Below are 15,679 nucleotides of genomic sequence, written 5' to 3'. Positions count from 1 at the left end.
ACAATAATCATGTTTGAAATTGTGGTATTTGAGTTAAGCATGTGTTAATCGACTATTAGGTTGTTATATGATATTTATCATGCTCATACATGCTTTAAAATGGGCAAAAATCATACTAGGTTGTTCTACATATTTTATTCATGCTTATACTATGCATGTGTTGCATATTGTACTATTTATTGTGTATATATGGTTTGTTCGGAGGCGTGGACAAGTTGCCGAGGGCATAAGGCATAAGACACTACCTCATATTTGTATGAACAAAATACATACCTTGAATGTATGGTTGAATTGTTATTCTATAGTATGAACAAAAACATACTTCTGGAGGCATAGACGAGTTGCCAAGCCATAAACAGATTCTCCTTTTAAATCATATAGATAAAAACATACTTATGGAAGCATGAAAGAGTTGTCAAAGCATAAAAAGAGCTATGTAAATCGTATAAGCAAAAGTATACACTTGATGGTATTTTGGGTGATAATTAGAAGAGATACACTTCTAAAGTTGAATAATTTATTAATGGTGGCTAATTGGCCATTTTATTTTATTTATAGGATAGAAGAGGTAAATCCCAAAAGAGGATAGTTGGTTCAATGTGAGTTATATATCTACTACAGTATATTCTTTTTGGACATGATAAAGGTACATCTTGTGAAGATTGAGATCATAAAACTGTGTCGAATCGTGATGAGTAATTTGAGCTCGAAACTTTCTTGCGGGACAATGTGATACCCAATTGGATAAGCAACACTAGTCTTCCAAACATCTAGTGTCTGGTTCAGAGAGTTTGAATCCTTTCAACTATAATTTTATGCAACCTTGGGTGTAGCTGTAAATGAGGCCTTAAATTGGGACCATATAAAATTCAGCAGTGTTGATATAAATATTTCTACAGGAATCCGATGGACATCGAATACAGAAGGAAAGAGAAGCAGCAAAGCAATTTAAAAAGCTTCTGGTTTCTGTTGTCAAGTTTTCCAAACCCGAATGGTGCCATCTACAGAGCCAGTTATCATGCAGCTGTCCTTCGGGTGATAACTCACGCTAGTTACCTGTCAAGGGAGAAAAAAAAAAATGTAACTCTTTGAGATAAAGATGTGTGTGCGTGTGTGTGTGTGTGTGTTTGGAAAAGAAACACGAAGGATCATGGTCATTCCCTCAATTAACGAACAAATCAACAATACTAATTCTTCGGAAAAATTAAACTATTTCCCCCTCTAGTTGGGAAAAAGTACACCCTGTTCCCCTCTAATTTGGATATTATTGATTACACCCCTTCTAGTAAATACATTTATAACACATATCAATCTCCAGTCAGTCTCATTAACAGTCAAAGCTGGTGAACAATGATGTCATTAAACTGAAATTTGAACAAGAAAGTCGTCTTTATAATATATGTGTACATATTTGCCCTCACGCCAATTTCTAATTCTCTTATAAGCAACTCTCTCTCTAAAACACACGCCCTTCTCTCAAAAACTCTCTCTCTCTCTCTCTCTTTCATGAATCCTAATTTTCTCTTACATGGATGTGTTTCTTCCCCCCAACAGTGCCACTATACCTGCCACTCTCAACCACCGCTGTTTGCTTCTCCCAAAGTGCACAGACTCTCTAAAACTTTCCATCTTTCTATAACACTCCGGTCAAACTTTCCCACACAGACGGGGAATTCCCATCTCTATCTTAATTCACCATTTGTTTAAACCATAAACCCACCACTTCCACCATATTTTCCAACAACACTACAGTCCAATCTCTCAGCCTCTCTCTATACATGTGTATATACATGCACTATATACCTCCTTAGCACAGCTCCATCATTTAAAACTCCCAGAAGACAAATGGGTCTTCTAGATCACAGACAGCCATCTAGTGAAAAGATGTGAGAGGTCCCCTTAATTGCTTTTTATTACTAATTTTTGCATTTTAGAACAATGAATAAGTCAGCATCTTTGTTAATTCCATGTCAAAAATGAAGTAAGTCTCAACATAGGAGATAAACTGAATAAAAACATAATATCAATAAAAGCACAGGAAGAATATTTGTGTTATTATTATTATTATTATTATTTTATCCGGTAAGTACTGGTGGCAAAATTTGACACGACTTGCCAAAATGACTCGAACACGACACGGGTTAAACAAGTTTGGGTTGACCATATATGACTCCAGGTCGTAAACGGGTCGACACGATTAACCTGTATAGTTAATCATGTGGTGTTTAAATTGAGGGATTCAACCCGTTTATACCCGTTTAACTATACACATCATAAACAAATTTCTATTTAAATTCCAAAATAACTACCTGAACTTGTATCTTATAATTTATTCTTTTGTAAATTAGAGATTATTTAGTAATTTGGTTAGATTGAAACATATATTTTTCTAGTATTTGTTGTTTGATTGAGTATTATTAATAATTTAAATAATATAATATTTCATTTTATTAAATAGGTCATTAAATGGGTTACACATGTAACCCGTTTAATAAACAGGTCAGGTTAGTGTCGAGGATTTTTGACACAATTATTAAACGGGTCGTGTTCAGGTTGAGCTATTTAGTAGAATACACTTAGGTCGACACGATACGATTATGACCCGCGAACACTAATTGCCACCCCTAACTCACACACACATTGCCCATGCTGGGGTTTGAACCCCTCCCATCCTCTTTGAGAGTAGGGAGGTTATACCATTGAGCTAATGGCCCATTGGTGTGTTTAGAGTTTAATAAAGAATAAGGTAGCCTCATGTGTGTAAAATGCGATTAACCCCAAATTGTGAATAGTTTGAAGAAAAAGGAAAGAGACTCTCTCCCCCACCACATCGTTGGCACCTTCAGAGTTCAGTCCTCTCCCATACATACATGTGTATATATATAGACACAAACACACACACACATATATATATGTGTTGGTTTAATCAACTGTGTTTTGAATTTAAAATTAATTCTTTCAGTATGGTACTCAGTTAATGGACATTAACAGTCATTTCTGACGGGAAGGTAATGGTATTTCTGAAATTAGAGGGAAGTCCATGTAATTTAGCCCAACAAAATGGGAGGCCAGTGTAATTTTCCCTATAAAAAATTCCAGTTTCCACCAATTGCAGAAAAATTTATGTTAGTAGTTCACGTGTTGAAATGATAATTGGAATGTAATTTTTTGTAACATATGAACACAGATTACTTACAAAGTTAGTGTAATAGAAATTAGGGAAAATTTCAAAACTGCATGTACACCATTCACACTCCTTCAATTTTAAACACACAAGATGATATTCTTTAAGATCATTCGGAAAGTAAAAGAAATCAATTATATTTTAATCATTATAATAAAATGAATTCTAGCATAATTTCATATATATGGATGTAAACTAAACCAAAAAATTTTCCCACCTAATTCATTATTGAGGAGCATTTTAATGGTGTGAGTCTTGAAGCCTTAGTCAAAGTGAACATAGATTCCACAAGAGTTTAGATAATAGAATTGTAATACTTAATATTTCTCTTTTCTAGCTAATCAAGACGGTTATCGTACATTCAACTGAAAATGTCGATCTTTCTTGAATAATTTAATAGTGAAATTCATAAAAGACTAGATTGGTTCTGAATTCCAATATAAAGGAAAATATGACAGGTAAAAGAGAATACAAGTATTCCTCTTACTTGAAATGATCAAGATCTTCCATACCAGCAGATTGCCAATTAAAATATATACATGTATATGTCTGTCTGTGTATATACACGTATATACTAAAAGATTAAAGAGATATAAACTTCCTGAAGTATTTATGGTACTAATGTGCACTATGAAAACTAAAGTACAACTTCAATTTACTTGAATGCACAAACTACTTCATTACTTTCAAATTCCTTTATCATGCATTATCTCCCAATGCTGAATTTAAGAGTAAACAGATTATACTGTGACAACATCAACTTTAGAAGTCAAACAAAATTCGCAAGACCTATGATCACCAAACAAATTGGCATATTGAGATTTGCAGGAAGTTACTAGTTATGCAACATCTATAAGAATTTTGGGATAAGTTGCAACTGCAACTCTACCAGCGCCAATTGATTTTAAATAATTTTCCTATCAAAACATTGAAACTTTATGCAAAATTTGGAATATTATCAAATATTAGTTGAATTTTCAAATTATAAGTGACAAAATTTGGAATTTAGGATATGAAGGCAGTATGAAAAGTCATGTGCAATTGAGGACATAAATATAGCTTTAGAGACAAAAAAAAGAGATATTGGAACCGAGAAAAAAAGAGAGAAATCATATCGACAAGCTTATTTCTTTCTTCCTAGAAAACAGTTTAAAGTACCCTGGAACCAAGAAATTTATGTGTGAGCATGAATCTTTACCATTTATCAACATCCGAAGAAATACTGCATCAGCAAAAGAGAACTTACCACTGAGGTATGAGCACGGAATCTGGAAACTACGGATGCATCTACCAGATCCCAGAAAAAAATATAGCCATCTTCAGATCCACCAGTTATATGGGCATCGGTGTTTGTTAGGCAGCAATCCATTTTGTAAGACTGACACAGAAGAACAAAAAAAGACAATATTTAGGGGATAAAACATTTGATTGCTAGATATAGAACTAGAACGCAAAGCAAAGGCAGGAAAAAAGTTACAATGGGAAACACAAGATAGACTGGATTGGAATTAAAAATGTGCATAAGCTAGCGCATGCAGGTTCTGGACCACAGAATTAGCTCTACAATAAGAATAACCAATATAGGTATTGGACCCCCATGCCTCCACATGGCACTCATAGCCATCCTGCATGGCGCCCTCTTATCCACTTTAATGACCTCCAGCAGAAAACGCTCAGATCTCTGCTAGACACATAGTTCAATGGCTTTGCAAGACGTGATCTACCTCCATTATAGCTGCCCCTTGGAGCGTGCCATGTTGATCTTTGAAGAGGTCATGCATGTGGTGACTTAGTCTAAGAACTTAACCTAGGAGGGGATGACATCAAGTTACTCCTATATTTAGTGAATACGACTCTTGTTGAGGTTGTTGCTGTCAATGCAGCTCCATAACCTCTTCTCCCTCCAAAGCTGCCTCTGGATGCATGACCATGATGCATTGCCTGGATCTGGAGTAGGGTGCATGGAGTTCCTTGAGCTCAATCCAGAGCTGCAAGGTGACTTTCAGGTTATGTGCAGTCCTTGGTGACTAAGGTATAGTCTCCGGCGGATGCCAGTCTCAACAGGTTCAAGGTATTACGTGATTTGGAGGCAAGTCGAGAATTCTCTGAGATGTATTAAAAACCACAGGCTGTATTATGGCTAGTCTCTGAGAGATGCCAAATGTCCTCTGAGACATGTGCCACATGTGTCCACCATGTATCAAGCCCAGTGCATTCTCACAAATGCCTACATGTGCTCTCCTTTGTTGAGCTCAAGGACGATGGCTTCCTTGCTAGCACCTCCAGCTGATTATGTATTCCAACAGCTAATTTTCTCCAGCAAGTGTGCAAACTTTGACAACTTACCCTCCTAATACCATGCCTATGAATAAGGATGACCCTGTGTTGTCACTTGTCACCTAACAAGAAAATTGAAGCCAACAGAAAAAAAATAGAAGTCGTCTTATAATAGTAAAAAAGACTATGGTTACTCCAATCACCGTTGGAGCCTAGATTTCTATGGAAAATCATAGAAAAGCCTTGAGAGAAGTTTATACTCTGAAAATAACTAAAATGATATTGATAAAGACTTAGTTACAACTGATAAAGAGGGCTGTCCCTTTTATAATATTACCATTAATGAAACTTGACCTTTCCTAGAATGACTTTTAGAATCCCAACACAGCACTAATAAAACTTTACCACTTTCCTAAGTAAATACTTAGTAATTCCGAAGCTTAATTACTTAGTACCCAAAACGAGAATGACTCTTTGACTTTTTTTTCAAAATACTTTCCCAAAGCACCATTAATGATTTGAATCAGACCCTCCTCCTTGGAGAATACTCACCCTCGAGTTTGAAGCAATTTACCATAATCTGTTGAGAACCTGAATAAAGCCTTCCATCCTTTCTTCCTTTCCTTACTCGAACAAAACACAATAATTTTTTTCACCAACAAAGAACTTCCTTTCATCCCAAGCTCTATCTTTAAATTTAGAAGATTTCCAAAGCTTGCTTGAACACACATCACGAAACAAAACCTAAATAAATCTGATTTTTGAATTGGAACAACTCCCAGCAGTACGTCGCACCAAGAATCCATCCCAAATCAAGTCACGAATATGGAATTCATGATTTTTCAACTCCATGAACAAAGAAGACTCATTTCTAACCAATTTATGCAAATAAACTTCTTCTAATGTGCTGTCTAATGCACCACTTACCATTGGAAAACCAATGGTCTTATCTTCAAAAGTTCCACCTATTTGTTTGTAGACGACATAAGCTCTGGAATTTCTACAACATGGGAATCAACTTGAGATATTTGCTTCAAATTCTTCAATGGTTCCAACTTTCTCAGCTGAAATCCACGGTATGCAGACTGAATAATGACAGCTACCTCAACTTCTGACAAGTTGTTGGCTGCTTCTTCAGACGACTCCTCTTCTGCCTTCGTTTTTTCTTCACATTCCTCTTTATTGTTGTCAAATTCTAGAAGATGGAAGTTGAATGCACCCCTAAGTTCTGATATTCTTCATCTACATCTCCAAAAGATTCATCAAAAGATGAATTGGGATCAACATAATTCCCCGGATTTGTAGTTTCGGGATGCGTTCCCTTTTCAACGCTTTCTAATACATATTTACTTATAAAATAAAAAAATAAACATAATTCCCCAAATCTTCCTCAACCAAGAGTTATTTTCCATCGATAATGTGATTGTTTGCAACTCTTGGGCACTTGGCAGACTTGAATCTTGAATTCTCACATGGGTAGGACCAAAATTCAGGTCCTTCAGTATGTTTCACCATTGATGTCCATGTGTTTTGTGATCTGGCAGCACTCTGCTTTAGACTTCTAGACTAGACATCTTATGCTGCTGATTTCTTTCTCCAGTAGTATGTTCTGTCCAATATTTGCATTCCTATGCATCCATTTGTTGAGCCCTTTGCCTCCCAATGTCAAAACTAAGAGGTGAAATGATTCCATATTGTTCCAATAAAGTGCTCAATACAGAAATTTGATTTTGCAGATTTTGAAAGTCTTTCTTTTGTGGCTATATTGCTTCCTTGCCTAGCCATAGATCCACATTAATCACAGATCCTACGAGAAGCTCTGATACCACTTAAAACAAACAGAAAAAACAGAAGTCTTCTTACAATAGGAAGAAAGACTGGAGGGAAAATCTTTTTCCAATAAAAGTGACATGTCATCGCGTGGGGGCTACCTTTGAACACGCCACGTGGACCAGATGATAAAAGAGGCCTTGGACCAAGAGAATGAAGCCCAAAGCATAAGCCCAATAGAGAGCAGACCTGGGTGACACATCGTGGGAGAGAGCCCAGCTTCACCCACTGGATCCAACCCATTCTGATGGCCCGAATCCTACTCAAAGAAGGAATTTTAACAAAAATATATTACATTTATGTAAACCATGTAGAATTCTCTAAGGAAACAATACGGTATAGTAAGAACTTAGTGGACAAACAATGCAAGTCCTAGCCCAATTCAACCAATGTAATTCATTATAAATAGAGGGAAAGTCCTCACAATAAAGGGAAGCAAATTCCATAGTTAATATTCTATCTTCTTATATTCTTGAGTGTGTTGTGATTGTTCCCTTTGACCATTCTTGGTCAAACGAATTTTTGCACCTAAATACTAGGATTACTCCAATCACCGTTGGAGTCTTGATTTCTGAAGGGAAATCTGGCAAAAGCCTTAACATAAGTTTATAGTCTGAAAATAACTCAAATGATATTGATAAAGACTTAGTTACAACTGATAAAGAGGGTTGCCCTTTTATAATATTACTATTAATGAAACTTGAACTTTCCTAGAATGACTTTTAGAATCCCAACACAGCATTAACAACACTATACCACTTTCCTAAGTAAATACTTAGTAATGCCAAAGCTTAATTACTTAGTACCCAAAACAAGAATGACTCTTGACTTTTTTTTTTAAGATACTTTCCCAAAGCACCATTAATGATTTGCATAAAAAATGAAGTAGGCTTGAGATTTCTCGGTAGTATTCTTAAACACCTCTCTCTCTTTTTCTTTTAGGTTGCCTCTACTTTACCCCTATTCTGATCTACTTAAAAACCATTATCCTATGTGTAATAGCATCTCCATAAGAGCCCACTTCACACCCGCAACCAACAGTTGAAACCGTCCCACAAACAAACAAACAACCACCACATTGACTACCATAAATAATCAAAAGGTAAATAAACCATTACCCCATGTGTAATAACAACTCCTCAAGAGCCCACTACAAACCCACAACCAATAGTCAAAAACTGTCGCACATAAACAAACCACTACATTGACTACCATAAAAAATCAAAAGGTGGCATAAAAAATTTGCAGAACTAGGCTCTGTGCTAACCTTGCATGCATGGCCTTTATATTCTTGCAATAGTTCACCAGAAGTCCTGTCAAGAGGAAGAACCGATTAAGGGGTTAAGAAAGTCGGAAAATTATGTGGCATAAGAACACAAGAAAATAGATATTACCTATCTAGAAGACGTAGAGTAGAATCCAGGCAACTGGCTAATATGCAATTACCATCATTTGAAAGAGAGATACAATTGACAGGTTGCCCCAAGTCATCAGATATTTCTCTAATTAAAAGCAAAGACAATGTTAGAGAAAGTATTTCATAAGAGTAAAGTACTAAAGTAAAACAATAAACAAAACATATATATATACCAACCATCATAGTGTTTCACTAAAAAAAATTTGGCCCTCCTGAATTTGTTGCTACAATGCTACATACCTACCAATTCGAATGTCAAATGTTCGAACAGTTCCATCAACACTTCCAGCAATAATTTCATTTTTTGTTAAACAAACAGACATTACACTGTCAGAAAAGGTGTCTATGACCTGCACATTAACCAAAACCTTTTATAAGTCAGTTTAAGAAACCAAAGGTCCCCCAAAAAGTTGTGAGAGAGAGGGGTAGGGAGGGAGACAACCTGAATAGGCTCAGTGCTGTGAGATCTGCAGTCCCAAGCACGCAATGAACGATCATACCCTGCTGATACTACAACAGATGCATACTCATTAAACTTCACAGCATTCACCTGAAAAGAAAAGAAAATACAGGAAAATATTAGGAAGAGTAGAGGATAACTGTAATGCAGCTACTATATTAATTATCTTTTAAGAGTTGTAATGATAGATTATAGAAAATGAGTTCAATTTCTGTAAAGCAGGGTGATAATTATTTCTGTTCCTCAGCCTTGATATTCTTTCCTATTCTAAATTCACCAAATGGCATTCCAATTTTTTGTTTTTTAAGAAATTTAAGATCACTAAATAATTTCCAACAAAATTTTGCTGCCTTTGTAGTGCCAAAAAAACAAGGCATTTCATAGCTTGCAGGTATCTGAAAAGATCTTCAGACGGGCACTGATTTGTTCCTCCAAACTATGTGGTAGCCGGTTAGGATGTTAACAAGCGGTGAAAGAGGATTGTAAAACCAAAACCAAAAAAGTAGTACTGGTAATGATGTTGCTGACAATGCCACTTACATACGTGCAATAATAAAAAATAGATACTACCATTGTCATCATCGTCCGTGACTTAATCCAATATGGGTCAGCCTCTCTGTCTCTTACCTTCTTAATTTCTCCCACATTTTTATTAGTAACCCTATCTCTTCTAGTCACCATTTAAATCCATCTTAACGTTCTCATTGCAGCTACATGAATGGGTTTTTCTTGATTCTATTTTAAAACCATTTAATGAGTTAGCCAATTGTGCAAGAGAAGGATCTTTTAACAAACCTCGCTATCATGACCACGAAATTTTCGAATTACACGACCAGTTGCTACGTCCCAATAAAAGAGTTGTCGATCACCACCGCAAGAACATAGTTTGGAGTTATCCCTACAATACAATAACATATTATCAAGTACCGAACTAGAAACATAGAATGTATTGGAACTTCTGATATATGCACACAGCCTCACCTAAAAAGTAAAGAGACAAATTGATAGCTTATATTTGCATATATATATATATATATATATATATATATATATAGAAAATAGATACGATACATAATTCAAGGATTGACAGAAGTCAAATACACTGGTATGATAAAGAGAACTGGGACAGGAGAGATTGAATACCAAAATCTAGGAAAGACTCCTCAAACAAGAACAAAATGACAATTAAGCTTCATTTCCACTTGAAAGTTGGAAAACAATAAATATAGTAAGTTTCAAAAGGTGTACAGGGATAATGCAAAAATAAAAAATAAAAATTGTTGCCTCATAACTTTGAGGTTAAATCCCATAGAGGCCCCTCCCAAAATATAGAAACAGATGAAGCACACACCCTCATGCTTTGAACTCTTTACGTAGCTTGATCAAATTTTCCTGTATGAGTTAGTTGCTCAGACGCTCAGTTTAATATCTTTATGCCTTCTATAAGAATTTTCTTGACAAAATTCATCCTGTTTGCAATAAAATTAAATTTGTCTTATGCAAGTCAAAGTCATAGAAAAAAAATATTTGCGAATGCAAAATTATAATGAAAACTGCTTCTATTTTAAATAGAATAATTCTGCAATAGATGTTTATCATATAAGAGAACAAATGGTCTAGAACTGCCTATTTATGAGCTTTTTACACTTAAATTCAGGATAATGTTGATAGAGAAAAAAAATCAGTGTAACTTAAGGCTATGAGACTTCTTGTTCATCATTGGCCTCTCTAAAAGTAAAGAAATAAATAAATAAGAGATCTTAAAAATAATCAATATAATATTCGTATAGAGTTGCCTATCAAATACACACACACACACTAACAGCTTCTGCTGCAAAATAAAGACACACACTAACAAAATTTTATGTAAGTAGTTTTAAACAGGTACTCATTCACAAAGCGAGGCTTTGTTCTGGGGATTGCTACTCAAACACTAGAATTCCAATGAGACAAACAGAGAAATGGTAGAAAATGGATCCATAATAAATACAGTTTCAGTTGGTTGCGTTGCGGATCATATGCATACAATGTTCATTGCTCCTGCATGATGGGTAAGTTGGCTAAAATAAAAAAATACTTTACAAGAAAATTTGGTATCTGTAAATCAATGACTATCTTCTACATGGTTTTTATGCCACTATTCAGTAATTTACATGAAATCAAACGCCATATTGTTATGCTGCAATAGAAAAGAAAATGTTCAAATAAATTGTTCTACTATTCTGAAAGCATACACAACTGGCACTTCCATGACATGCCTATGATTACCCTTTCAAAATCCTTTCAATAGAAACTCCAGAAATGGACGGAGACCATCAAACATTTAAAAACAAAAATAAAAATAAAGAGTGGAAGTCATATCTATGATTGACAAGTTTTGTAATTCCTTTTGCTACTTTCTTCTCAAATTTAATCTTGATTTATTTCACTTCAATTTTCATTACCGTTTGTTTATATTTCATTCATTATGTTTGCATATACATATAATGTGTATGTACATTATATATGGGATTATGGGTGCATTAGTATATGGATATATATCCCGTAGAATATAAGGAAGAAATCTTCATCATAGTGTATTAACTATCCAATTTCATAGTTTATCTTACAACCATATGCCAAGCCCATGCTATAAATGAATTTCTGTGTTCAAAGAAGCAGACAAACACAGACATAAACGCACAATTTATATGCTTGTTAAATTCAATAATAATAATAATAAAGGCATGGGATTGATGATGTACATGAACCATCAAAATCTTGTGATCAAATGAAGCATATAATTATACAAACACAATTAAATTTAGGGTTTAGGGTTTGATTCATGCATTAAACCAAAATATGATCTAAGTGAAGACTAATTCAAAAACTCAAAAAAGAAAGGATAAATTGGAACCCTAAATCAAGAATAGCCAGCAAAATAATACTCGTAGTACTATACTAATAATAGAACATGAATGTAAATATGAAGTAGTATTTAGAGAGAGAGAGAGAGAGAGAGAGAGAGTGAGGAATGTGTAGTTACGGGCTAACATGAACGTCTCGGACTTCGCGACCGTGAGATTTGTAGGTCTTGATGTGGATTCCACGGTGGGGATTCCAGAGGCGTATGGTCCGATCTTTGCCGCAGCTCAGGCAATAATTGCCATCTGAATTGAACCTTGCGGCCAAAACTGCGCCCTCGTGCCCCTTGAGCACGTTAGCCTCCTTCGTCGGCAGACCCTCTGCGCTCATTTATGATCTCTCTTCTTCCTTCAACTTTTTACTTTTAGGCGGGAAAGCTATGGTGCGCCCCCAGTGCTCACTTTAATATAAAACCATCACCAGCACGCTAGGGAGTAGGGACGGACTTGAAAAATGACTTGGGTTCGGAATTTTTTTTTTTTTTAAGGAAATTGATTTACCTGAAAAATATTTTACCATTCGTAAAATACAACCAAACGCCGAAAATGTGTTTTTTTGAAAAACGATTTATGTGAGACAAACGGTGTTTGCAGTCTAACCTAATGGATTGCATAAATGCGTATAAATTATGTTCTGAAATTTTAAAATGAAAGTAAAATTATGAATAAAAAATTAGTTTAAAATTTATACTAAAATAACACTACTGAGTAGTGACCATTTCCAATCCTAATTTCAATATGAAAATTGTGACGGTCCTGATTTTTCAAGCCAGTGATACTTGTGATGAATCGAACATTAACCCGATAACGAATCCGAATGCGGAAGCGAAAAACCAAAAAATAAGACTCTAAGAAATCAAAGTGACCTTCCATGAGGTCATGGAACTCAATGGGAACTGACGCGGCAGTCAAAGATTACAAAAAAATAACAATTAAGGCCCCTAGGGGCAAAATAGTCATTTTAAAAACTATTGATTTGGGTGCCACCGAGCACACCACTGGAAAGATAATGAAAAACTAATGAAAATGGACTCAAGAATCGCATGATTCGGATTCCGGACGAAGAAGAAACGACAAAACAAAGAAAAATGGACATATAAAGCAAAAAGGGTAAACTGATAATTATATAGGAAGATCCGGATACAACCGAGTACACCGTTGGAAAGACAGCAAAAAAATAGTCAAGTTCAAAAAAAATTTTACTCGATTTGGAGTCCGGACGATAGAGAAAGGTCAAAAACAAAAAGAGGGTCATGACAGCTACAACGCTGCCGACCCACTGTTGCTGCAATTGAGAGTAAAAACGGGCATCTAAATGGACTTTTTTGGAAAAACTCAAAGAAAAAACCCTCCCTAAAATCAAGTTTTCTACCCAGAAGTCTAGACAAAAACAAAAAAAAAATGCATTGTAAAACGCCCAGAATGCCCCTAAGAAAATCAGGTCAAGAGGGCAAAAATCCTTCCGAGCTGCTGCCCAAGGAAAGGAAATGGGTTTCGGAGGTTTTTAAATTGCCTAAATTAAAAATACAATCTTAAAATACACCCACAAGACCCCCGGAAGTTTCGGATTGGTCATCACACTTTTAAAAAAAAATCGATGAATAGTACCAAGTACACTTGTATTAAAAATCAGCAAAAACCTGGCAGCAAGGATTTTTCAGAAGAAAAAAAAAATAGGTTTTTGAGGGCCAAGATGACTTTTCTGGAAAAACACAAAGAAGAAACCCCCTCCGAAATCGAGTTTTCTACCCGACAGCACAGGCGAAATTAAAAAAAAAAAACACAATGTGCAATAACCGAAATGCCCCTTGAACAGAATAGGGTAAAAACTCAAAAAAAAATGCAACCTTAAGTTTTTGTTTCATCAAGAAGGGTATTTTGTGCCGAAGTGAACATGCAAGCATACGTAATATGATAAAGTAGACGTACTACAATGGCCTACGGCCTCATGGCATGTTGTATGTAAAATATGACCCTTCAATGCATGAAATTTCCTAACTTCCATAAGCAACAATGAAGTTAAAAATTTGCATACATATCACATAAGTGTCTTTGGCCCTTGGCCTCATTACATAAAAGTTAAATACATTGCATAGAGTGCACTTATGTACACATTACATAAATGGAATAAAAAACACACATTTTGACAAATAAGGCTACAAATGGCATTTCAAGCCAACCTTTACAAGTATTAAAACCTTCAAGTCTACAATCATCCAAGCAATGATGAACATCACGAACCAAGTCTTCATACCTGAACAAATCCCCCAGTAACTTCGGGGTGAGTAAATAAGTTTACTCGTAGAGAATGAGCATGCATAGACTCGATTTCTTTAAAGATTTTTACATTAACTTGAAACAATTCAAAAAGGTCATGCCACCTAACGTCTATGTCAAAGATGAGACTCAGGGAGCATCCTAAGCTACCTTAGATCCTTTCTAGCATAATTCACATATCTATGCAAGTAACAACATAGGAACTTCCAACACAACGCATCAAGCACAAATTCTCAAGTTAACATCTTGTAACTTAAAATGGGAAATCAAATAAGGAACAACAAGTTACAACATCATATAGTTATCAACTTGAAATGAAATGCGAAATCAAACAAGGTGGATACTTAAACATCACACCGGATCAGACCGACACCAAAGTTACTTTAGGGTTACTATCCCACGGGTAACCGCCCTATGTGCGCACTAGACTATAGAGGGACATTCCCCCGTACTAGAACCATGTCCTAGCCGTAGTCAAACAACGACATCCCCAAGTTTCCAAAATCAACAAGTTGTGCAACAACGTATATATCAGCATATATATACAAGATAATCAACTATCTACCACGCACAACCAAATTTGGAAATACATACAATACATTCTCTAAGTCCACAACTACTATGGCATGAAAGATGTCAAATACAAAATGTGCAACTTATTACACAAGACAATGATATATTCAATAAGGAAAACATATTCTCATGAATATAAATATAACAACTATATTATCCAATGCTCAAAATGTAACCAAGTGAATATACAAGAAGTCCGAGTCCATGATTTAAACATAGAAACAACTTGCAAAACACAATTAAATCCATGAAGCAATTAAATAGAATTTAATTAAATAAAAATAATTAAATTCTCTAGATTCCAAATCAATCCCAAATGGCTTCAAATTAATACATATCAAAGATCATATCGTGGTCATTACATATATCATATTAATACTTTAATTTAAGCCATTAGTAGAAAAACATAATTTAATTAAATACAAATAATTAAATTCTCTAGATTTCAACATTTATCCAAATATTCCAAACTTAATATATGTTAAACAACATGTCAAGATAATCACAAATATCAACTCAAAAGTTTAATTACATCATTGGAATAGTTGAATAGAATTTAATTAAATAAAAATAATCAAATTTTTAGATTTCAAAACATCTTCAAATCCTTCCAATTTAATATATAACAAAGATTAAATCATGATAATCACTAATATCAAGTCAAAACTTAATTACATCAATGGCGTAATTAAATAGAATTTAATTACATAAAATTTAAATAAATCTCAAGATTTCAAAACTACTCTAAAATTTCTCAA

The 15,679-nt window shown here is 34.9% G+C and overlaps 1 protein-coding gene across 1 annotated transcript; it reads right to left on the bottom strand.

Annotated features, from left to right (window-relative positions):
• Nucleotides 1-508: 508 nt before the first annotated feature.
• Nucleotides 509-12,459, bottom strand: LOC132267286 (uncharacterized). The gene is made up of 8 exons (XM_059768423.1): nucleotides 12,194-12,459; nucleotides 9,964-10,066; nucleotides 9,151-9,258; nucleotides 8,949-9,058; nucleotides 8,686-8,793; nucleotides 8,559-8,604; nucleotides 4,431-4,562; nucleotides 509-1,056 (listed from the first exon to the last, which is right to left on the bottom strand). The coding sequence occupies exons 1-8, from the start codon at nucleotides 12,400-12,402 to the stop codon at nucleotides 973-975; spliced, it is 900 nt and encodes a 299-aa protein (XP_059624406.1). The 5' UTR covers nucleotides 12,403-12,459; the 3' UTR covers nucleotides 509-972.
• Nucleotides 12,460-15,679: the final 3,220 nt, after the last annotated feature.

This window comes from Cornus florida, unplaced genomic scaffold, assembly GCF_030987335.1.
Source record: "Cornus florida cultivar Cherokee Brave unplaced genomic scaffold, ASM3098733v1 CherokeeBrave_3.0.0_Hap2_Chr07, whole genome shotgun sequence".
In the NCBI taxonomy this organism is placed as follows: Eukaryota; Viridiplantae; Streptophyta; class Magnoliopsida; order Cornales; family Cornaceae; genus Cornus; species Cornus florida.
Note: the sequence above shows the minus strand (reverse complement) of the source record. Positions and strands in the feature narration are given on the sequence as shown.